General features: G+C 40.5%; 1 protein-coding gene across 1 annotated transcript in view; it reads right to left on the bottom strand.

Moving 5' to 3' along the window:
* Window positions 1–1,667: 1,667 nt before the first annotated feature.
* Window positions 1,668–25,896, bottom strand: part of OPRM1 (opioid receptor mu 1) — a 57,584-nt gene continuing 33,355 nt past the window's right edge. The window contains exons 2-4 of the mRNA XM_040238727.1: window positions 23,601–23,953; window positions 22,197–22,717; window positions 1,668–3,965 (exon numbers count right to left, since the gene is read on the bottom strand). Coding sequence (XP_040094661.1) covers window positions 3,927–3,965; window positions 22,197–22,717; window positions 23,601–23,953 — 913 coding nt within the window. The 3' untranslated portion in view covers window positions 1,668–3,926. The remainder of the gene's footprint in view (window positions 3,966–22,196; window positions 22,718–23,600; window positions 23,954–25,896) is intronic.

Here is a 25,896-nt window from a genome sequence, read left to right as displayed (position 1 = left end):
TCTCACCCTTTCCCTAACCCAAGCAACATGGTTCATGAGAAAAGACTTATGTTGAGAACCTAGACAAGAATTTTGTTGCTTCAATAATGGCAATAAGGATTCTCCAAGACACTCCTTTCTTGCTGTTGAATATTCTACGAAGAGGATAGTGTTTTTAATTATGACCAGCCTCTGGAATTGCACAGAACAGGGGCATGTGTGACATGTAAAGAGGTCAAGACGCTGAGGCTGCTATGTCCTGTTCTCAGTTTGCTCTGGTTGGAATGGTCCAAAGTTTGGAAAACCCCAAGGGACAGCATCAGCTTCTGCAGTATTCATGTCTGAAGCTGGAAGAGCCACTTGTGAGCCATCTCATCTTGGTAATTACCAGTAGACAGAGCATAAGTCTGTATAAATGGATTAACTTCATTACATGAGAGGTGCAGCACATATCTTATCATTTCCATCCGTCTTGAATGAAACAGTCCAATGTTTGTCAAGAAGGTTTTCTTTTAACTTTTGAATATATAAATATACTTGACTTAAGGACTTTGAATGCTTTGGGGATCTTTGTGATAACTATGATCAGAGAGAATCTTTTCAGAAGTACTTTCTTTGTATCTTAGTTACATTTCCCTAATAGATTTTGAATCTGTGCTTCTGAATTTCAGCCTTTGCCTGGATCCTGAGACATAAAGTGTTGGCTATGATAATGCTGGAAATTGAACTCTGTTAGCATCATTTTGGGGGGAGGGTAATATTAAATAAGCTAACTGTGCTTTTTCAATAATGAAATTTGCAAGTGAATGGTTATCAGTTTTAGCAAGACCTGTCTTATTATTTAAGGAAATGAATATCCTCTTACCAACTCAAAGCTGTTTTTTTTAGATGAATTTATTTTAAAACTGCCAACTGTCTATTTCAATGTTGAGAAGTATTTCAAGTGGCCAAGTTAAGAATCCCATTCTTCCAATGGCAGTTGGGATGCCATCCCATCACAGTAAATTCTGCTTGAGATACTTCCTGCCTTCTCAAAAGAGGTCCCTCTCAGGGTTTTGTGCCAAGGGTGATTAGAGGTGATTTCCAACAAATTCACCTAGTTACTCTAGCTCTTTTTTTTTTTTACATTGATATTTTCATGTATAATGTTCACTACACATAAGAAGCATTTGCTATGTGGTAGGTCAAGTTTTTTATAAACATTATCTGACTTGATCCTGAACACAACTCAATAAGGGTACTATTATAAGCCCTACTTTTAAAGCTAAAGTCAAAAAGCTGAAATATATTACTCAAAGCCACAAGATGTCACAGTGTGTTTTCAGACATGGCTCTAGATGAACTAGAAGCCAGACTTTTAGCCTCTCTACTAGACTCAGTAAAAGTTTCACATCATCAGATTGTTAGGGTGGATCTAGAATAGTACAGGAAAAGTTTAAGACAAAAGTGTGATCAAATCCCCTTCCGAGAACCCCATCCATCCAGCAGGGAGATTGGCAGTAAAGTCCTGATGACTCACTTTTGCTCCAGCCGAGTCTCATCTGCTTCTTCTTTCCTTTCTAGTGATAGGCAGGGAGAGAATCAGGAGCAAAATAACAGTGAAGGTAGAGACCAAAGAGGAAAGACCACTACCTACTGGTGATGAGAAATTCCACAGCAAGAAATCAGACAAAGAAGCCAAACTTCCACTTCACATCTAGAGTCTGCATTACTAGAAAGCCAAACTAGGAAGACATTCCATCCATAAGGACAGAGTGAAATACAAGAATAAAAGAAGGAACAATGCAGAACATTACATTTTCTTTATCTTCAAATTTTATAAGAAGCTTTAGCTCATCCATCTGGGTCTGGGCTGTTATTTCTCTATTTGCAAAGGTAGTTCTAGCAAATTTATGATAAAAAAAGAGGAGATACATGCACGTGTGCAACTGATTCACTTTGCTGTACACCTGAAACTAACATTGTAAACCAACTATAACTCCAATAAATTTTTTTTTAAAAAAGGAAGAGAAGAAATGTTTCTTTTAAAATAAAAAAAATGGTTTAGAATGAAACATATAAAAACCCACTAATGTACTGTTTAGAGTGTCTTAACTAAGAGCTGGTCATTAGACAGAAATAATGAATACTGAGAAACAGTCATGAGCAGGAAGTAGTGTCCTGTCATCTCTTGAGAAGACCCTTGTTATTATGGCCCATTAACAACAAGAACTTTCCTCTGTAGTACGCCAATATTTCATTTTCCCTTATTGGTGGTGTTTCATTTGAATTCTCACTTGCACTTGTGGAAGCTCCAATAGTGTGTATATGTATATAATGTACATACAACAAATGCATTTATTCACCACTCTAAAACTTTTCAAGGCTCCAATTTTAGTTATTTTGATCTGAAAATCTAAAAAATAAAGAAATAATGCATATCCATATGGGACATTATATTTGAGAAATGAAGATTATTAGAGGCAAACAGAAGACTTCATAGAAGGAAACACTAAAACACTCATCTTGCATCCTTTTTTTTTTTTTTCTCATCCAACAGATTCAAAGGCGATATCCACATATGGCCATGTAACTACAGCCAATAGGATTTGAGACAGTAAATTCATTTAGTCCAATCTGTGATAGCTGTCTTTCTGAAACATTGCCCTTAGATAGCTGGTGCATATTTGTGCCTTGTTAGATTCAATAATGAAGACAGATTGTAAGGTTGAGACTATCGGCAGACCATGGACTCAGGAATATTCTTAGAAGGGAAGCTGGCACCCCGTTTGCTACCATGTCTTCACAGAAAACTATGATGTATTTGATTCATTTAATCGGTGCAGTCAACAGTTCAAAGTGGAGAGCTTTTTGGCATGGACCATCTAATTCGATTGTCTGTATAGATTAAATAAAAAGGGTGAACTGCCAAATCTCTAACTGTATTTCATGCCAAAGAAAACCTGTCAAAGAGAAGAATTGTCTTAGAGAAGCTAGTTAGAAGACTGACATTTTACAAAGGAAATCTTGACATTTAGCAAAGATCAAAAAGACCAGCATATTGGTGATGCCATTATAGAAACATAATCTTCAGGAAAATATTCTTGGGTCACTGTTAATATATCATGTCCAAGGAACTACACAGAAGTGAAAAGTAGATCACCCATTTTTCTCCACGGTCCTTTGAGTCTTTCAAGTTTGAGATTAAGCTTACTGGATCCATATTTTCTTAGAGTTTAAATTTCTGAAAATCAACAAAAAACAGCTGTCATTTTGTCGTATTGATTCAAAAGGTGTAAGTATTCTGAGAAGAGTTAAAAAAAAAAGAGAGAGAGAGAAAGTATGATGTAAAGAGCATTTAGTAAGAAGAAATGATCAGAAATAAAGAATCCATTTTAGGGCTTGACTTCCTGTGGGGATAAAGCAATGAAATGAAGGTGGAAACTATATTTTAACTCTGAAGATAATTTTGAGGTTAACATTAGAGGATAAAAATGGGACAATTAATTCTCTTGCAGACATGGAAAGTCTTGGATGTTCACATAAGGTGCTTTGATCAGAGGTAGCATTTAAATTACATTATACGACGAATTTAACAAGTGATGGTTTTCCTTTGATGAGGCTGTAAATATTTGCTTGAAAACAGAATATTACATACAGTAGGGCCATCTTCCACGATGACCTTAACGCACATACCACAGCAGGTTTCGGCCCGTGGCATGTCTTCCTCGCGAGTACACACAAACTCAGAGTGGTTTAGTTCTTTCCTCCCTAATACTTGATTTAGTCTGGATGTCCCTCTCATGTGCAGAGTGGAGGGGCCAGAGAGGAAAGAGTTTTGATGACTTTGGGCAGGAACAGGCACTTTCCCAGGAAACCAGAGCTTTCCACGCATTCTCACAGTGACCTGCTTCCATATAGACGGTGGCATCTAAGCTCAGTGAGGGTCTGAATGGTATGAGACCCAGTTAGGGTAACGGAGTGGTTTCTGCTTCCAGATTTTCTAGCTGAAAGAAGAGAAAGTGCAAAGACAGTGAATATTTCAGGTTGGGTTGCAGTACACAGTTATTGGACATCTTCTGTGTCAGAAAATACATTGAGAATCTTCATGTATACTTTTGTCTGCAACTCTCAGAGTTTTTCCTAGATATCAAGACATTATTTAATCTCTTGGGTCTTTATGAATATGCTACTGCACCTGTATACACTGATGAATAAGAATTATACACTAATCATAAAAGAGATATGATACGATGGCTCTTGAAAAAAAATAACTTAACCCAAACTGTTTCCCTCTGTGCTTGATCCTCTTCCCTCCTTGTCTTCAAATTATTCATGATTTGGTCAAAATATCAAAAGAAAAGCAACACCTCTATTTGTAGTACTTTTTACCTTCTTTCTTTCTAGATGAAGAACTTTTATTTTTCATCGAACTCACTAAATCAGTGGATTTTTTTTCCCCTGAAGCCACTGATTTGCAGTTCAGAGATATTTTCCCCTTGCTACCCCCACCATAAACCTAGCATATCTGCTGAGCACTCACTGGACATTTGTTCACACACAAAAATGTGGCTTGATATTTTCTAGTAAGGGAGGAGGATCACAGACATGAAGTGAGTTTTACAATGAACAAATAGTTGTTGCTGTCATACTGGTTACTAAAAAAAGGAGTTGTTTGTACAGTAAGTGGAAAGAGATGAGTTTTTTTTTCCTTTAACTTTATTTTGGTAACTTTCACACTTCAGGAAAAGTACAAGAATTAGACTGGTATTAATACAAAGAACACTTGCGCACCTTTTACCCAGATTCACCTACTGTTAACAATGTACCCCATTTGCTTTACCACTTGCTTCCTCTTCATTTTTTTCCTCCTTCAACAGACACACAGACTTACAGACACACACATACACAGACATACACACTTTGTCTTATTGAACCATTTGATGCTAAAATTTGATCCCTAAATATTTCATGATGCATCTCTTAGGAGTCAGGAACAGAGAGCTCACTATGGGATCTCTGTGGGAGAGGCAGAGTCTGCCATGACCCCTGGATGCTCCTGTTCATGCTTGCTGATGGTGGGGCTTGACCGATCTCTGACCCAGAACCATTTCTGCAGTGGTAGCATAGGTTATTAAGTAGGTTGAGCTGACCACAGCGTTGATCACTGTGTGACTGCTTGCTCCTAAGAGGCTGGTTTATTACTTGTTACCAAAGGGACTGAGACGTTAGCTCTGGTTCCCCAACTGTGATACAGTCATTGTGTGTACAGCCACCATCTGGTCCCATGGCATCACCCTTCGCAACAGCTAAAGTTTCTACTGTTCATTGTGCTATGACTACCTAAGTGTTTTTTATCGACTTTTGGCAGATAAAAGTATCTTGCCTGCTTGCTTGCTCTGTCATTTCCCACTTTGGAGTCTCGTTACCTCCTATCCTCTTCTAAGAGGCTGAGGTTCTTCCCCAACTGGTATAACAAGCAGTATGTCAAGATGGATGATGAGTGTTTGAAAGAGAAAAGACAAGGGCTCATGGAAGAGATCTGAGGATGTGAAGAAACTCCTCGGGAGCTGGTGGCACATGTTCTGGCCCACGTGGTGAAGAGAGGGTGTGAACACTCCACCCTGTCCTTCGTTGTTGTTGCTGTTTAGTCATTGAGTTGTGTCTGACACTTTGTGACTCCATGGACTGTAGCCCTCCAGGCTCCTCTGTCCATGGGATTTCCCAGGCAAGAATATTGGAGTGGGTTTCTATTCCTTTCTGCAGGGGGTTTTCCCGATGCAGAGATCGAACTCAAGTCTCCTGTAAGGGCAGACAGATTCTGTACCACTGAACCACCAGAACAACTCTGTCCCATCTGTTGATAAACAGGAGTTGAGTGGATGGATGGAGGCTGAGCGGTGAGGGGTAAAGTCTAACCAGATGCCCAGGTGGTGCCATGGTTGCCGCTTGGGCTCCTGTGGGCTAGGGGGCTAGGAGAGCACTCTGACCCCAAGAGGGAGGAAAGTCCAGCTACATCCAGTCTTAAGTCACAAGTAGAAACATCTAGAGGACAGTAAGTCCCTATATTGAGCACCAACATATAGACCCTTAATGAGAGGGAAAGGAAGCACGCTCAGGAGCATTTTGATCAACAGACTGAGCAACTTGTAGACCCGTGGATGACAAAGGAGTGAGGAAAGTTATGCTCTTAGAGGGTGAATGAAGCACCTAGACTGTCAAAATCTTGAATGGACTATGACTCAAAAGTGGATTCTGGAGGCAGTAAAGAAAGTATTCTTTGCACTATGACTCTATTATCATAAATGTAGCCCAGCACTTAATTGCACTGTCCAGCTATTGGCGACAATATGTGCCTTATCTATGCATGCATTTTGTTGTCTGCAAGTTAATCAGATAACCTGTCAAATTTTGCTGAAGACCTAAGCAGCAGGTGACACCCTGGGGCTTTTCTGAACTACAGATTTCTGTAAGAGGAGGCAGCCTCCATGAGGAGTGTCCCTTGGAACCTTCCTAGGACCATCATTATCTACTTTAGCTGGGGAAGGAATAGCTCAGGCTTTGGAGCTACTGGGAGGAGAACATGATTAATGCTCTCTTTGTTTCCAAATTCCAGGCTGCAGCCTGGCAAAGCAATCACATGGTCCACTGGTCAGGGAGCAGCTCTGATAGCTAAACTGACCTCCTGCAGGGTTTATCACCCCAGTCTGTGTGCTGTGAGATCAGAGGAACTCGTGTGGGTTTGGCTGGTCTTGAGTTACTCTATGATGCCTAATGTTATTAAAGGCAGCTCTTAAATGTGAAAATCTTGTACATGTACAAACACACACAGATAGATGCAGCCATAGAGTTATAACTAGCTGACCTGCTTAGTTGCTAAGATAGCTCTCTTGAAAGCTGGCAACTCCCTGACATTTTCTAAGACCAGGCTTCTTTCCTGACTGTAATCACAGTTGCTGTTATAAATTCAGTAAATTTAACATTTGACATAGATACAATATTTTAATCTACCATCAGCTTTCCATTTTTAAAAAGAACTTCTTAAACTGTTATGTTCTCCAGAAAGTCAACCAGCAAATACCCTTGAGCTGTTTTTTAGCCTACATTGAAAAATAAAGTGTCCAAAAGCTTTTAGGTTCAAACTGAAGCTTATTTGAGGCATTTTTAATCTCTAGTGATACAAAAATCGGTACATGCTTCCTATCACTGGAAGGAATTTAAGAGCCTGCCTTTTCCCATTTTATTAATCTCTGGGAGGAAATAGAGGTCTTGAGTGGTGAAGTGACAGGCCCAAGAGTATTGCTGGAGGAAAGCCCCTTTAATATTTTTATTTTTACTCTTTGTAGCGCTCTCTTCCACTTTTATTTTCTCCTTCCCATCCTTGATGACACCCAAAGTTGCAGGTGAAGCCAGTACCAGGCTTGGGGTATTTCTGAAGCTGATCAATGTTTTAGTCAGTCATAGACTTCAAAATCCCATTCATGACATAATCCATAAAAACAGAGCCACCCACCCACAAGAAAACTTTGGCAGTGATGTCATTGGCAAAGATGTCTATTTATGTAAGCAGTAGAGAACTCACCCTCTCTACCATGTTTCATTGCTAGAACCAGACACTTTGGAATGTAGAGTGTAACAAGGGGTCATACTTTAGTAAGGGGGAATTCAAGGAAAGGTGGAATTTCAAAGGTTTTTGTTTAACTGCTAAGTCATGTCTGACTCTTTGCAACCTCTTGGACTGTAACCCAACAGGTTCTTCTGTCCATGGGCTTTTCTAGGTAAGAATAGTGGAATGTGTTGCCATTTCCTTCTCCAGGGGATCTTCCTGACCTAGGATCAAACCCATATCTCTTGCATTGGCAGGCTGATTCTTTACCACTGAGGTAGTAATCTGGACTCAGATATGCCATATGCTTCTTTCTGCTTTTAATATGAATTTTTGTTCACTATAATAAATTCTTTTACAAAAGGAAGCTTTGGTGGTTACCTCTTTTGTTGTTCACTAGGAGTAGTTAGTCCCAAGAGCCTGAATGGGGGTAATTAATCAAGACCAGAAATGAGCCTGATTCATTGGCTAGCAAAAGAAGGTAGGAAAGTCCTGTTTGAGAAGAGAGCCCCTAGGCAGCCAGTAGCACGAGATGCCAAATCCACACAGCTGGCACCAGAACCCAAGTTTTTTGATTTCTGATCTTGTATTGTTTCACAAGAAAGACTGTAATTATTTAACCTTTGGTATGATTTTCACAGTTAAATATAGATCACTCTTAAAAGAAACCTGTTTTATAGAGGGACCTTGTTGCATAGCACGGAGAGCTCTGCTAAATTCTCTGTGAAGACCTAGTTGGGTGGAGTGGGATGAGGGTGGGAGGGAGGTCCAAGGAGGGGATACATGCATAGTTATAGCTGATTCTGTTCATTGGTCAGCAGGAACGAATACAACATTGTAAAGCAATTATACTTCAATAAAAAAGAAACACATTTTTCCCTCGAAGATGTTTCATTCAAAACAAAAGAATCTGTCCGTTGTAAGGCTTCTTACTAGCAATGTGTAGTTTAAAGCACTGAAAACATATCCCAAAGCTATGTAGATTTTTTCCCACTTTAGGATGGTAACCAGAAAGCAACAAACTTCACAATGAAACAAAACAAAAGTGAGAACCCAAACAAAATACAATCTGTTCTATTTTCAGAGGTATAAAGTTTCATTATCTTGTTTGTATTTAGACCTTATGTTTTGAATGAGAGAGAATAAGAGATTGATAATCAATTTTAGAATCCTGGTTAGTGCCTAGAATTATAAGACCTTGTCATTCATTCTAGTAAAACATTGAATTTGAAACAGATTTGTGCCTAACTGGAACTAATGCTCTATGTTGGGCTTTTTGAAGTGCTTAAGCAAACCATTCTGTGATTTGTTAAAGAGAAAAACAAGTATCATATATTAATGAATATATGTGGAATCTAGAATCATGGTACAGATGAACCTATTTGCTGGGCAACAACAGAGATGCAGACATAGAAAACAGAGACGTGGACACAGGGAAGAAAGAGGAGGGTGGGACGAATTGGGAGTTTAGGACTGAGATATATACACTACTGTGTGTAAGATAGAGAGCTACATGCTAGCAAAGTTATGCTAAAAAATTCACCAAGCCAGGCTTCAACAGTACGTGAACCATGAACTTCCAGATGTTCAAGCTGGGTTTAGAAAAGGCAGAGGAGCCAGAGATCAAATTGCCAACATCCATTGGATCATCGAAAAAGTAAGAGAGTTCCAGAAACACATCTACTTCTGCTTTATTGACTATGCCAAAGCCTTTGACTGTGTGGATCACAACAAACTGGAAAATTCTGAAAGAGATGGGAATACCAGACCACCTAACCTGCCTCTTGAGAAATTTGTATGCAGGTCAAGAAGCAACAGTTAGAAACAGATTGGTTCCAAATAGGGAAAGGAGTACATCAAGGCTGTATATTGTTACCCTGGTTATTTAACTTATATGCAGAGTACCTCATGAAAAATGCTGGGCTGGATGAAGTACAAGCTGGAATCAAGATTGCCGGGAGAAATATCAATAACCTCAGGTGTGCAGATGAAACCACCCTTATGGGAGAAAGTGAAGAGGAACTAAAGAGCCTCTTGATGAAAGTGAAAGAGGAGAGTGAAAAAGTTGGCTTAAAAGTCAATATTTGGAAAACGAAGATCACGGCATCCGGTCCCATCACTTCATGGGAAATAGATGGGGAAACAGTAGAATCAGTGTCAGACTTTATTTTGGGGGGCTCCAAAATCACTGCAGATGGTGACTATAGCCATGAAATTAAAAGACGCTTACTCCTTGGAAGAAAAGTTATGACCAACCTAGATAGCATATTCAAAAGCAGAGACATTACTTTGCTGACCAAGGTCTGTCTAGTCAAGGCTATGGTTTTTCCAGTGGTCTTGTATGGATGTGAGAGTTGGACTGTGAAGAAGGCTGAGCACCGAAGAATTGATGCTTTTGAACTGTGGTGTTGGAGAAGACTCTTGAGAGTCCCTTGGACTGCAAGGAGATCCAACCAGTCCATTCTGAAGGAGATCAGCCCTGGGATTTCTTTGGAAGGAATGATGCTAAAGCTGAAACTCCAGTACTTTGGCCACCTCATGCGAAGAGTTGACTCATTGGAAAAGACTCTGATGCTGGGAGGGATTGGGGGCAGGAGGAGAAGGGGACGACCCAGGATGAGATGGCTGGATGGCATCATGGACTCGATGGACTGAGTCTGAGTGAACTCCGGGAGTTGGTGATGGACAGGGAGGCCTGGCGTGCTGCGATTCATGGGGTCACAAAGAGTTGGACACGACTGAGTGACTGAACTGAACTGAACTGAAGATCATGGCATCTGGTTCCATCACTTCATGGCAAATAGATGGGGAAACAATGGAAACAGTGACAGACTTTACTTTTTTGGGATCCAAAATCATTGCAGATGGTGACTGCAACCAAGAAATTAAAAGATGCTTGGAAGAAAAGTTATGACCAACCTAGATAGCATATTAAAAAGCAGAGACATTACTTTGCCAGCAAAGGTCTGTCTAGTCAAAGCTATGGTTTTCCAGTAGTCACATATGGATGTGAGGATTGGACTATAAAGAAAGCTGAGCACCGAAGAATTGATGCTTTTAAACTGTGGTGTTGGAGAAGACTCTTGAGAGTTTCTTGAACTGCAAGGAGATCCAACTAGTCCATCCTAAAGGAAACTAGTCCTGAATATTCATTGGAAGGACTGATGCTGAAGCTGAAACTCCAATACTTTGGTCACCTGATGTGAAGAACTGACTCATTTGAAAAGACCCTGATGGTGGGAAGTATTGAAGGCGAGGGGAGAAGGGGATGACAGAGGATGAGATGGTTGGATGGCATTACCAACTCAATGGATGTGAATTTGAGTAAACTCCGGGAGTTGGTGATGGACAGGGAAGCCTGGTGTGCTGCAGTCCATGGGGTCTCAAAGAGTCGGATACAACTGAGCAACTGAACTGAACTGAACTGAATGGGAATCTGCTGTGCAGCACAAGGCACTCAGCTCAGTGATCTGTGACAACCTAGATGGGTGGGATGAGGAGTGGGTGGGAGGGAGGTCCAACAGGGAAGGGACCTGTGTATATGTATAACTAATTCATTTTGTTGTTAATGTTGAAATTAACACAACATGGTCATGCAATTATGTCTGTGTTAGTCTCTCTGTCATGTCCAACTCTTTGAGACTCCATGGACTGTAGCCCGCCAGGCTTCTCTGTCCATGGGATTCTCCAGGCAAGAATACTGGAGTGGATTGCCAGTCCCTTCTCCAGAGGATCTTCCTGACCCAGGGCTTGAACGCTGGTCTCCTGCATTGCATGCAGATTCTTTACCATTTGAGCTACAGGAAAGTCCCAGAAATTAAGTACCCCATGGACTCTGCAGTCCATGAAATTCTCCAGGCCAGAATACTGGAGTGGGTAGCCTATCCCTTCTCCAGGGGATCTTCCCAATCCAGGGATTGGACCCAGGTCTCCCACATTGTAGGCAGACTCTTTACCAGCTGAGGCACCAGGGAAGCCCAAGAATGCTAGAGTGGGTAGCCTATCCCTTCTCCAGCAGATCTTCCTGACTCGGGAATTGAACCAGGGTCTCCTGCACTGCAGGAGGATTCTGTACCAGCTGAGCTACCAGAGAAGCTCAATTAAACAAAAACAAAAACAAAAACAAAAACACCAGACTGTGTTCAGATAAGTTTGAACAGTTTAGCTTAAAAACAAGATGTGAGTACATATACAGAGCTAAATACAACACACACACACACACAAATACACAATAGGGCTTTTCAGAGCCTTTAAAATGCTCATCCACAGCATCAGTCCCTGTGACCTAAATAAGATATGCAACATTTCTGAATATTCACCTAACACCTATTTTTTCATGGACCACATATTAGCATTTCACTGTAATAGTGTTCTGTAAGAACTCAGTGGAACTTGTAAAAACTAAAAAGCTTATGAAAGAGTCATTTGTTCTGATTCCCTAAATATCAAATCTTAACACTTGAATTTTTGTAGCGTCCTGTTTTATGCATGCAAAATGTGATGTTTGGATTTTTAAGACTGCCAGTGGCAAGGGAATCCTTGTGTCTCTAGGCTTAGAAAATTAGAGAGTCCCATTCAGTTCAGTTCAGTCATTCAGTTGTGTCCGACTCTGCAACCCCATGCACTGCAGCACGCCAGGCCTCTCTGTCCATCGCCAACTTCCGGAGTTCACTCAAACTCATGTCTATTGAGTCAGTGATGCCATCCAACTGTCTCATCCTCTGTCATTCCCTTCTCCTCCTACCTTCAATCTTCCCTGGCATCAGGGCCTTTTCAAATGAGTCAAATGAGATCCCCATTACTGAATTTCTAATTCCCTATGCTAGTCATTAAACATCATTTGACTGCTTACTTTTACACACAGATACAAAAATACACTATGAGTACATCTAAACAAACCTATATAAAGGTCTTATGGCATTCAAACTGTCAGTATATAAATGCTATAATCTAGTTCTCAAAGCCACCACTGAGTGAAGGGGAAAACAGACTGGGAGGAGAGTAAGGTAGGTCTATAATATAAAATTTAACTGGATTCATTCCTCAGCCACTACTTTTTACCTATGACCTTGGGTTTGTTAATTCCTTAAACATTGATTTCCTCAACTGTAGAGATAATCCACACCTTATATTATCAAATCAGATACACTGGATACAAACTGGTTAATAAATGTTATTTCTAACAGTCTTATTTTAGACATGCCTAAATTTATCCAAATGCAAATATTGTAACTCTGTTTTCTTCTTTTCTTTTTTTAGCCATTTTAAACTGAAGTATAGTTAATTCACAATTTTGTGTTAGTTTCAAGTGTACAGCAAAGTGTTTCAGTTATATATGTACATATACATGTTTCTTTTCCAGATTCTTTTCCATTATAGCTTATTACAGGATATTGAATATGGTTCCCTGTGATGTACAATAAATCTTGTTATTTATCTACTTTGTATATAGTAGTGGGTATATGTTACTCCCAAACTCCTAATTTGTCTCCTGCCTCCTGTTATCCCCTTTGATAACCATACATTTGTTTTCCCTGTCTGTGAGTTTGTTCCAGTTTTGTAAATATATTCCCTTGTGGCTCAGCTGGTAAAGAATCTGCCTGCAATGCAGGAAACCTGAGTTCGATCCCTGGGTTGGGAAGATCTCCTGGAGAAGGGAAAAGCTACCCACCCAGTTTTCTGGCCTGAAGAATTCTATGGACTGTATAGTCCATGGGGTTGCAAAGAGTTGGACACAACTGAGCGACTTTCACTTTCATTTGTATCATTTTTATGTAAGTGATATATATGCTATTTGTCTTTCTCTTACTGACTTATTTCACTTAGTATGATCATCTCTAGGTCTATCCATGTTGTTGCAAATGGTGTTAATTTAATTCTTTTTTTGTGGCTGAGTATTATTCCACTGTGCGTATTGTATCTGTGCGTATACCACATGTTTATCCGTTCATCTCTTAATGCACATTTAGATGACTTCCATGTTTTATGTTACTATAAATAGTGCTGCAATAAACACTGGAGTGCATGTATATTTTGCATGTATATTTTGAATTAGAGTTTTGCCTGGATATGTGCCCAGGAGTGAGATTGCAGGATTGTATGATAACTCTACTTTTAGTTTTTTAAAGGAAACTCATACTGTTCTCCATAGTGGCTGTACCGATTTACAGTCTCACCAACAGTGTAGGAGGAGGGTTCCTTTTTCTCCATGCCTTCCCCAGCATTTATTATTTGCAGACTTTGATGATCATTTTGATTTATGTGAAATGATACCTCATTGTAGTTTTATTTTGCAGTTTTCTAATAATTAGTGATGTTGAGCATCTTTCCATGTGCCTGTTGGCCATTCATATACCTTCTTTGGAGAAAAGTCTATTCAGGTCAGTTACTACTAATAGCCAAACATTTTGTGGGAATAAACATATTTCCAAGTAAACAATATTTTCTTTTCCCAGACTGTAGTCAGTTTACAGAAACATACTATTTCTTCTGCTACTTGTGAATGGTGGCATTCGTTTTAAACTTAGATATACTTTACTACTACACATGCATAGAGGCACACCTGTGTCATGCACGTGGATGCTCTCTCTCTCTCTCACACTCATCACTGGAACTGTTTTCCTTTTAAGTCAAAGAATTGGAAGCATAGCCATTTTGACTCCATTCATAAAATATGTATTAATGTAGTCAAGTGCGGTAATTTTGTGAGCTATTCTCATTTTGGGTCTTTTGTCACGAAATTGAAATACTTTTCCAGCTTAAATTGGCTCTCCACAGATGTCTTGTCAAAAAACAATTGAAAGTCGAATTTTGAGAATAATGTAGTTGATTTGACAAACTAGGCTTCCGCTTTTAGTTTAGCTAGGGATAATATAGTTTTATAGTTAATACAAATACAAAGTATGTCATTTCTTGACCTGCTACTTTGATTAAAATGTCAAGAAACTGCTTTAAATAGTAACCCAAGGATTTAGGAATGGGCTTGCCATATCGATGAGGAGTTGGCAGGAGGCAACTCTTCGCATGAGGTGGTCAAAGTACTGGAGTTTCAGCTTTAGCATCATTCCTTCCAAAGAAATCCCAGGGCTGATCTCCTTCAGAATGGACTGGTTGGATCTCCTTGCAGTCCAAGGGACTCTCAAGAGTCTTCTCCAATACCACAGTTCAGAAGCATCAATTCTTCGGTGCTCAGCCTTCTTCACAGTCCAACTCTCACATTCATACATGACCACAGGAAAAACCATAGCCTTGACTAGACGGACATTAGTCGGCAAAGTAATATCTCTGCTTTTGAATATGCTTTCTAGGTTGGTCATAACTTTTCTTCCAAGGAGTAAGCATCTTTTAATTTCATGGCTACAGTCACCATCTGCAGTGATTTTGGAGCCCCCCAAAATAAAGTCTGGCACTGTTTCCCCATCTATTTCCCATGAAGTGATGGGACCGGATGCCATGATCTTCATTTTATGAATGTTGAGCTTTAGGCCAACTTTTTCACTCTCCACTTTCATTTTCATCAAGAGGCTTTTTAGTTCCTCTTCACTTTCTGCCATAAGGGTGATGTCTTCTGAGTATCTGAGGTTATTGATATTTCTCCCGGCAATCTTGACTCCAGCTTGTGTTTCTTCCAGCCCAGCATTTCTCATGATGTACTCTGCATAGAAGTTAAATAAGCAGGGTGACAATATACAGCCTTGATGTCCTCCTTTTCCTATTTGGAACCAGTCTGTTGTTCCACGTCCAGTTGTAACTTTGCTTCCTGGCCTGCATACAGATTTCTCAAGAGGCAGGTCAGGTGGTCTGGTATTCCCATCTCTTTCAGAATTTTCCACACTTTATTGTGATCCACACAGTCAAAGGCTTTGGCATAGTCAATAAAGCAGAAATAGATGTTTTTCTGGAACTCTCTTGCTTTTTCCATGATCCAGTGGATGTTGGCAGTTTGATCACTGGTTCCTCTGCCTTTTCGAAAACCAGCTTGAACATCAGGAAGTTCACAGTTCACATATTGCTGAAACCTGGCTTGGACAATTTTGAGCATTACTTACTAGCATGTGAGATGAGTGCAATTGTGTGGTAGTTTGAGCATTCTTTGGCATTGCCTTTCTTTGGGATTGGAATGAAAACTGACCTTTTCCAGTCCTGTGGCCACTGCTGAGTTTTCCAAATTTGCTAGCATATTGAGTGCAGCACTTTCACAGCATCATCTTCCAGGATTTGAAATAGCTCAACTGGAATTCCATCACCTCCACTAGCTTTGTTCGTAGTGATGCTTTCTTAGGCCCACTTGACTTCACATTCCAGAATGTCGGCTCTAGATGAGTGATCACACCATTGTGATTATCTGGGTCGTGAAGATCTTTTTTGTACACTTCTTCTGTGTATTCTTGCCACCTCTTCTTACTTTGGCCACCTCATGCGAAGAGTTGACTCATTGGAAAAGACTTTGATGTTGGGAGGGGTTGGGGGCAGGAGGAGAAGGGGATGACAGAGGATGAGATGGCTGGATGGCATCACTGATTCAATGGACGTGAATCTGAGTGAACTCCGGGAGTTGGTGATGGACAGGGAGGCCTGGCGTGCTGCGATTCATGGTGTTGCAGAGTTGGACACGACTGAGCGACTGAACTGAACTGAACTGAACATTAGCTTTATCACTGTTGTGTTATTTTCTCCTATAAGACTCACTGATTGATAAGGCTTTATCAAAGGATATCTATATCTTTTTGCTAAACACAAGATTCATTTGGTGAAAAACATAGGGCCAATCATCCTGACTGAATGGGTTACTCAAGTTAGACACACCAGTAACTGTGATAATGTTTGGATGAAGTCATATTTTAATTTGGAGTTTTCAGTTTAGTACTTTATTTAACATTCAGATTTTTGGACCCTACCCTGACTCAGTGAACCAGTCTTTCTTAAAGTTCCCCCCAAATTATTCTGGAGTTCATAGTAAAGCTTGAAATCTTCTGCTTGAGGCCACACTGTAATATTTGAATGCACAATGGTGTTTTGTGGGATAACAGGAAAGTTTTGGATTTGTATTAGAATTCTACCTAAAAAGAAATGATACAAACAAACTTATTTATAAAACAGGAAAAGACTTTCAGAGAATGAATTTATGGTTGCCTAGGGGAAGGTTGAAGGGAAAGGATAGTTGGGGAGTTTGGGATAGACATATACACACTGCTATATTTAAAATAGATAACCAACAAGGACCTACTGTATAACACAGGGAACTCTCCTCAGTGTTGTGTAGCAGGCTGGTTGGGAGGGGAGTTTGGGGGATAATGGATAAATGTATATGTCATGCTGAGTCCCTTTGCTATCCACCTGAAACTATTACAACATTGTTAATACTCCAGTACAAAATAAAAAGTTAAGAAAATATTAGAATTCTACATGTCTGTCTGAGTTTTACCTCTTACTGATGATTTGATATTGTATAATTATTAACCTCCCTGAACATTTATTTTTTTCATGTTTACCCATTAGGGTTATTATTAAAAGCTGATATGATAAAAGTACTTTTTAATCAGCATGCTATCTATCATATGAGTAAGATACCATTATTATTAATATTGTTATAGTTAATACAAACTGAATATTAATAACAATCCAGTAGATAGAATTCTCTTTTCCAATATAATGTTATGCATTAAAAATCAACCTTTTGTCAAAACAAAAATGCATTTGAGAATATGATTAGAGTGGAAACCACACAGGGAGGCAGGTCAGTAGTGGTCAGTAGTGGTCTCATGTCTGAGCTGGACCTGGACCGATTTGAGCAAATGATGGAAGTATTTTGAAGCCAAATAGAATCCAATGAGGACAACAAAAGGGTGGTACACATACAAAGAAATTAAACTGCACTGACAGCAAATGGAAAATGAATACCTTTACCTAAGTCTACCTAACAAAAATCTAGAAGACTTAAAGACAACAAGTTGAACATAAATCACGCATTATTCTGGAGCAGTAGGCTGGACCCTGGAATGCACAAAGGAATATGAGCCTATCTTTATAATGAGCCAGGACATGACCTCTTTAGGGCACTGAGTCTCGTTCTTGATTGCCTCATCACTAGCATTTATTTAGAATTAGAAGACAAGCACAAATGCAAGAAAATTTTTGAAAGGTGTAACTGGATTAGAGGATTAAAGGCTGGAGAGGAAAAAAATGAAGAATCCCTCCTGTGAATATTTTCCTCTTATTGAAGGGTAAGTATGAAATAAGTCAAGGTGCCACGTGATTCTTTAGCCTGTCAATCAGTTCCAAGAAAAGGATCATTCTGGCCCCTTCCTTATCTCCTGAAATACCAAGAGCCCTCCGAGGTCATTCACGTATTCAGATATGGAGGTACCAGGAAGACCGAGGCAGATGTGGCTTGTCCTCTCAGGAAGCAGTGACTTGCCTGACCCAGGCAGCATGTGTTACTGTAGATGGTGATCAGATGTGGCCACAGTGACTTCCCTCCCTTCATCCACATCCCTTTGCAATGTGACTGCAGCTCCGAACATCAAGAGGTGGAGTCTGTTTTCCCATCCTTTGAATCTGGAACCTGTGATCACCATGGAAACATGCCTCGGCTAACATGAATGACCGAAGATGCGGATCCATGAAGAGCCAGCCATTCTCACTATGGCCACTAGATCAGCTGGCTGACAGCCCAACTAAGATGGGGAGAACTGTCTATCTTAGCCCAGCCCAACTCACTGATCAATAGAATTGTAAACTAAGTAAATGGCTTCTTTCAGCCAATAAACTTTGGAATGATTTGTTGTGCAGCCAGAACTCACTAAGTAGCCCTTACCTATCTATGTGACTCAAAGTTTATTCTGGGCACAAAACTCTCTTATAAGGTTTATTGAATTACCTTGATAACTGCCACCTCTCCACTTGACTTTGCGTTGTATGGACATGGTCTCAGTATACAGTTGTCAGAATACAGACACCCTGGGAAGGTTTGATATTGGATCTCTGATCTGCAGAATATGAAGTTGACTAATGTGCTTGAGATGTTACATAGATAGAATAACACATTTCTTGGAGAAAATACAAAGACAAAGTCAGGACATAAGTATCTACAATGGTATAAATTTAAGACAAGCAGTTAAAAAGTTAATATGAATCCAATTAGCTCTGTCTCATAACATGATGGCTCATGAGTTAAAAGAAAAAAGAAAGAACAAAACCTGCCTGTCAGATTCTCAATTTGTAAGCTAATCAACTACATCCTATGTATTCTGTGTGCTCAATTGCTCAGTTGTGTCTGATTTTTTGTGGCCTCATGGTCTCTAGCCTCTCAGGCTCCTCTGTCCATGGGATTCTCCAGGCAATAGTGGAGTGGATTGCCATTTCCTCCTCTAGGGGATCTTTCTGACCAAGGGATCAGACCCATGTTTCATGTGTCTCCTTCATTGGCAGGCAGATTCTGTACCACTAACCCCACATAGACAGCCATAAAGTCTCCAGTTTTTTCCTCAAATAATGTTGCCATTTTGATATACTACTGAAGTGATCATCAAAGGCTCGTATATTGTTCTAGGTGTATGTGTGTAACTGCCTTGATTCTAACGATGACACACCAGTGGAGATTAGTGAAAGAACTCTTTGATTTATCTTAGTTTTCAGATATATCAGTATGTCTTTTCCTCTTTGCCCAGCAGCGGCTCTTCTCTGTCCAGCTCTCCCAGCTGGGCCTTTTGGGAAAGCAGCCAGCTCCAGGGCTAATGTGCTTCTGCTGTTGTCTGACACTGATGCTGCTTCATAGAGGCAGCAATGAAGATAAGCCCTAATTGGATGTATTTTTAAGGCAAACCTTTTAGTTACTCAGAACAGAGCTTCCCTAATTAGCTTCCTTTCTCCTCTCTCTGGCTGTGCAAGGACCACACGGATGTGGAAACCCAGGATTTGGAGGGGACTCAAGGGCAGTGGCAGGACAGCTAGAGGACATTCATGGTGAACTCAGGAAACACGCTCCAGCAGACAGGCTGGGAGCTGTCTTGCCAGGAGAGCAAGGCAAATGAAGGATGCTGAGAGGATCAAATGTGACGAGAAGCCCCGGCAGTGGTCCAGGGTATAAAACCAATACCCACACTCCAAAGGAGAGGGAAGGCATGAGCTGGTGCTTAAGGAGAAAGAACTAATCCTTTGTAATGGCCATCGTCTTGTTCCCATGGAAATATATTTCTCCAATGTGAAATATTTGAACCATAGTTTAGGACTGAGAGTTTGAAGTTGCACTCTTTAATGTATTATCCTCGCCTTGGAGAAAAATCTATTTAAATGCCTGCCCTTTTTAAGTTATTCACAAGATCTCCATAGCCACTGAGAAGGAGCTATGCTTAGCAAAAAGAACAGGCTTAGAGGTCTTGATGATGAAGAAAAAAAAAAAAAAAAGAAAGGAGCAGAGTGGGAAAACATTTCTTTCTGGCTTTCCTTTTGGAAATGGAATTAGAAATGAGACATAATAAGTTAATCATTTCCCTTTGGTTGGAAGTGGGTCTGCCACCATTACCTCATGCTCCCTAGGGCTTGCCAGTTCCTGGGTTCATTTGAGCGTGATTTAATATCGAGGGTATGAGGATTAATGCGCCTATGACAGATCCATCTGGGCCGTAGTACATTAGTCCTGCTGTCAATTAGAAGGGTGAGCCTGGGTTGGGGTCGGTTTGGTGGCAGTAGTGGGAGAAGAGAAAGCAGAGATGAAGCAGCTGCCTCTTAAGGGAGTCAGGTTCTCCTTCTGGCCCCTTGATTTGGCTTCTGGGTGATTGTCATGGAGCCATCTGTTCCCATGGCTGCTCCCTGATCCTAGAAACTTTATCTAAGCTTCTGACATGAGGATTTACTTTCACAGGGAGTTTGCATTTGAGCTCTGTGTTATACAATTACATACACCACGATTTGGGGGATGCCGGCACCATTATTTGGAAATTTACTTGCTTACATTGATAAGTAAGTGACTGATTTATTTAACAGGTCAGAGGCCAAATTTTCAAAACCAGACACTGAACAGGTAACAGTAGCCTAGAGACAGATGTTTTAATCTTTTCTTTCTTTTCTTTTTTTTTTTTTTTTGATTTCTTGTGTGATTATACTGCTGTGTGTAAATCTGGCCTCTTCCATGCAGGCTTCTGTCTGTACTCCTTTATGTGTAGGGATACATCTTCCAGGAAATAGTCACTCCTTATGATATTAGCCTCAAGGGGCATGTTGACTGGGCTTCCCAGGTGAGTTGGCAGTAAAGAATCCACCTGCCAATGCAGGAGATGTGGGTTTGATCCCTAGGTCAGAGGGATACCCTGGAGGAGGAAATGGAAAACCCAATCCAATATTCTTGACTGGGAAATCCCAGGGACAGAGGAACTTGGTGGGCTACAGTCCATTATAAAACTAATTTAGTTTATAACGAATTTTTTGTATTAGTTTATAACTAATACTGTTATAAAACTAATTTAGTTCCAAGAAGTAATAGGTCTGAGTTCAGGTATGAAAATTTACAAGTCAGTGACCTAACAAAGTAACAGTGTCCATCTGACTTTCTTTCTCCTTTTCTGGGACACTGCAAACATCATCCCTCATTACCACAGTGGGCAAAATGCTGATGCTTTCTTTGCAACCACAGAACCAGAGCAGGACTGGCTTTAGAGAAGTGGCAGGGACTTTACTTGGGGATAGAGGTAGATGCCACAGAAGCACTGTGGCAGAGCTAGTGGTCACTTAATTCTATACCCCCTGCTAAATTTCCCAGCCTCCTTTGCCCTTGGTTAGGGCTTTGTGACCAGTTTGTTCCAAAGGACTGTAGTTGAAAGTCAAACGTGTTATGTCAAAGCTAAGGCAGTTGAAAGTCTGTGCGCCTTCCCCTGTCTCTCTCTTCTCATCCCCTTGCTGATCGTCGTCCTCATGTTAGTCGCTTCAGTCGTGCCTGACTCTGTGACCTCATGGACTATAGCCCGCTAGACTCTCCTGTCTGGATTTTACAGGCAAGCAACACTGGAGTGGTTGTCATTTCCTTCTATAGGGGATCTTTCCAACCTAGGGATCCAACCCGGGTCTCCTGCATTGCAGACAGACTCTTTACTATCTGAGCCACCAGGGAAGCCCACCAGTTATAAAAGCCATCTATTCCTGGTGGAATATCCATGAGCTGAAGGAAGGCAGTGTGTCCTCCGCTGGGCTCTGTATTCTAGTGAACAAGAAATAAAACCATTATATTAAGCTAAAAAAGAAGTGACAAGGATGTTGGAATGATATGCACGAAACACCTAACATTAGGGGAAATCAGAATTCTAGATGAGGATCTCTTCTTCAATGTGCTGAAATCATTAACCTTGCATAGGCGAAAAGGCTGCGGCAACACAGACTTCTAGCAGATTTATGGAATTCTAATCGGAATGTCTCTATATCTAAATGATTATGTGCAAAATACATAGAGCTCGGTTTATATAACGAAGTGTTCCTCGGCCACAGTGATCATAATTTCCTCCTCTCCTCCCTCCCTCCTTGTACTGACCTCAACCCCTGAGTTACCGGTCCACTTCTAATGGATTCTAATGTTGGACTTTAAAAAGCTCTGTAATTTTTATGTCATCCCTGGTAGGTACACCCAGTCCTAAAAGCTGCATACCTGATGGTTAGTCCTATCCACCGTATTGGCTGTGGAGGGGTGGTCTCTGGTGTTCTGACGAATTCGAGTGGAGTTTTGCTGCTCAATGGTGGAGGAAGTTGGGATACAGAACTCTCTGAAGCATCGTTTGAAGTTTTCATCCAGAAATGCATAAAGGACGGGGTTCAGGCAGCTGTTGGTATAACCTAGAGCAATGCAGAAATGCCAGGAAACGGTCTGGAAAGTAGTTTCCGGGATTGTGATCAAGGCTTTAATGATGACGTAGATGTGAATGGGTGTCCAGCAGACAATGAACACAGCCACAACCACCAGCACCATCCTGGTAATTCTTCGCAGGTTCCTGTCCTTTTCTTTGGAGCCAGAGAGCATGCGGACACTCTTGAGGCGTAAGATCATCAGCCCATAACACACTGTAATGATGAGGATAGGCATGATGAAGGCAAAGATGAAAACGCAGATTTTCAGCAGGTTTTCCCAGTACCACGTTGGGTGAGAGAATATTAGTGTACAATCTATGGAACCTAGAGAAAAAGAAGTATAAGGAAGAATTAGCAGCAACATTTAATGCTATCATCAGGTGTTAATATTGCCAATTTGCTTTCTAATTTATAGCCTTGACCCGAGTTAACTTATGGCTCGTGGTACACAGATCCTGAAAGGAAGATTTAAAGAATTCATGGAAAAAAATTCAGATCTCTGTTGATTTTTCCAAATATGTCATTTGGTTGTCAGCTTTGATGACGTTATGTATCTCTCGCCACGAGCTAGATTCTCTATGGAGTCTAAGTTGACATAAAAATATAATCACTGTCCAGACTCTAGGAGTTTCCAGCTACTGGGTGCCTTCACTCCACTTTTTTTCCCTCTTTTTTTTGGCTTCTGAAGAGCTTGTGGGATCTTAGTTTTCCTACCCAGGGCACCACAGTGAAAGTGCCAAGTCCTAAGCAATGGACCACCAGGAAATTCCCTAAACTCCTCTTTTTGATGGGTGGTTTATCATTCTGAAATGAGGTCTAAAAAGACACACTTGTCATGTAGGCAGTCACTTGACATTTTCAAACAAGCCTCCACTTAATGTTCTTTGGGTCTAAGCTCTAATTACTGTTTAAAGATCTGTGTTCTTATGCTGCCATCATTCGGATGAAGTAATCAGGAATGATTACAGTGCAGAGGAATCAGGAATGGATAGATTTTGGGTTATAGTCTCTCTAAAATGTTCACTGGACTTAAAATTTTAGGGGAAAATTCCTATTTCAAAATATTCAAAAGTATTTTATGAGGAAGAATCACGAAAACTACAGTTTGCACAGCACTGGACCACTCTGTAAATTCTACTTGGGTCATGGCGTCACCAACATACCCATCTGTATACTCTCCACCCCCCAGGCCCGCAGCATCAGTCACCTTGCCGGTACTTCGTCGTTGCCATGAACATCACAGGCAGACCAATGGCTGAAGAGAGGATCCAGTTGCAGATGTTGATGATCTTGGCATTACGGGGAGTGCGGAAATCCAGGGCCTTGACAGGATGGCAGACTGCAATGTAGCGATCCACACTCATGGTGCAGAGGGTGAATATGCTGGTGAACATATTGTAGTAGTCTATGGAGATCACAATCTTGCACAGGATGGTTCCAAACGGCCATGTTCCCATCAGGTAATTGACACTCTGGAAAGGCAGGGTACTGGTTGCTAGGGCATCTGCCAGAGCAAGGTTGAAAATATAGATGTTGGTGGCAGTCTTCATTTTGGTGTACCTAGCAGACGAGGGAAAAGCAGTGGTCGAGTCAGAAGAAAAACCCCATCAGTGTGAAATGCAATGAAGTTTTTAGTAAAAAAAAAAATTGAAAACTAAAAGGCAAAAACCAAACAACCCTCCCAAAACCAAAGCAAAAACAATAGCAAGGGTTAGTGGAAAGCATCTGAGATTAGATACAAAGGAACTCTTTCAGAGTACTAGGTTGGCCATTTCTCTACTTTTCCATTTCACTATCTGTAAAATGGTTATAAGAATAGCTGCCATACTGATTTATTGGTTTATTTGCTTTTTTAAAAAAGTGTGCCAGGCACTGTGATAAGTGTAATAGACTCAGGGAGCTCTCAGTAAAGTATCTACAGTGATAATAATACATTTAATTCTAAATAAGTAAGAGAAAATTTTCAGATATACAACTAAAACTATGGAACAATGTAATTGTACTAGAGTATATACATATATGTGTGCTTGCCAGGTGGCTTAGTGGTAAGGAATCTGCCTGCCACTGCTGGAGACATGGGTTTGATCTCTGAAGAGGTAAACCAATTTGATTGTAGCGTGCTTGTGTGCTAAGTTGCTTCAGTCATGTCTGACTCTTTGTGACCCCATGGACTATAGCATGCCAGGCTCCTCTGTCTATGGGATTCTCCAGGCAAGATTAATGGAGGGGGTTACTATTTCCTTTTCCAGGGGATCTTCCCAACCCAAATCTTCTGAAGTAAAAAATCAAAAGTGAAATAAAAGATATGACTTTTAGGACCCTTGAGTAATTGACCTTGATGCTCAAGAAGTTTTAAACATTTTGATGTTGTTTATTAGCTGAAATTTCTCCCTCAAAGCAGAAAGAAAACAAAAATAGACCAACCTCCCCAAACCTTGCTAGCTATACCATAGCACACTCGACTGTTAGTCACTGTCTCAGGCAGTAGACGTACATTCCACAGCTTATACTTAGTACAATGTTTTATGTTAAATAATCAATTTCTTTACTGTCAGTTTATGACTCATCATACTTTTAACCTTTTCTTCAGGCTTATCTTAGCCCTATGTGCTTATTAATGTATGATTATTTCAGTTAAAAAAGCCTTTCCTCCTTTAGAATGAGATGTTTTGTGAAACAAAATTAGGTTAGAGTCTCACATCACAAAAGAAAAAGTGAATATTTGTCTATAAAAGTTATTTCGCTTGGCATCTTATGGGAACAATGATGTTTAATTTTCTCCATTTATTCAAAGATCCTTCCTCTACAGATAGGCAGTATTCTTATCTCAGTTACTCACACTTTGAATCACAGCAACATATAAAAAGGGGTTCAGCAGTTTCCAAAATATGTGAAAGAATAATACAAGACTAAAGGTCTGAGAATTCCAGTTGCCTCCAGTATATAGCTTCAAAGGCTTCAATCTAAAACAATAGTCTGATCAGAAAAGGGGTCATGCTGTCCAGCAAACATGAGCTTTTCATTTTGTCCTGTTCTATGTGGTAGTATGAACATTGCCCCCGGAAAGTGACATGAATGATTAGACTCACACCACAAGCTATAGGAGTGTATACACCAGAGTGAGCAAGCGTGCCAAAGAAGGGAGCCGAAGGAAGGGTCACCTCTGCTGTTCAGTTCACCTGGGTGGGTCTGAGTCGAACTCCTGGATGTCAACACACAATCCTTCACCCATCCTTCGGGCCTTTTACTTCTTACTGAGTCAGAGATGAATTTGCTGGCAAAGGGGACAAAACAAACTGGGAGGGATAGGTGACATATTCCCAGAGTGTCTCCCCTGGACTATAGGGCCTTCCTGACATTGATCGTTCCTGCTATAGTCACTGAATTGGGTCTTTTCCACTAGGTAGTGGGCCAAGCTATTTTTCTCCTTCCTAGTTATCCTACGGAAATTTTCCTAGTATGTATTTTTGAAATTTTGTTCTAAGTGATCTAGTAGCTTATTT

Source organism: Oryx dammah, unplaced genomic scaffold, assembly GCF_014754425.2.
Source record: "Oryx dammah isolate SB20612 unplaced genomic scaffold, SCBI_Odam_1.1 HiC_scaffold_4, whole genome shotgun sequence".
Lineage (NCBI taxonomy): Eukaryota > Metazoa > Chordata > Mammalia > Artiodactyla > Bovidae > Oryx > Oryx dammah.
This window is presented reverse-complemented; position numbering and strand designations above follow the sequence as displayed.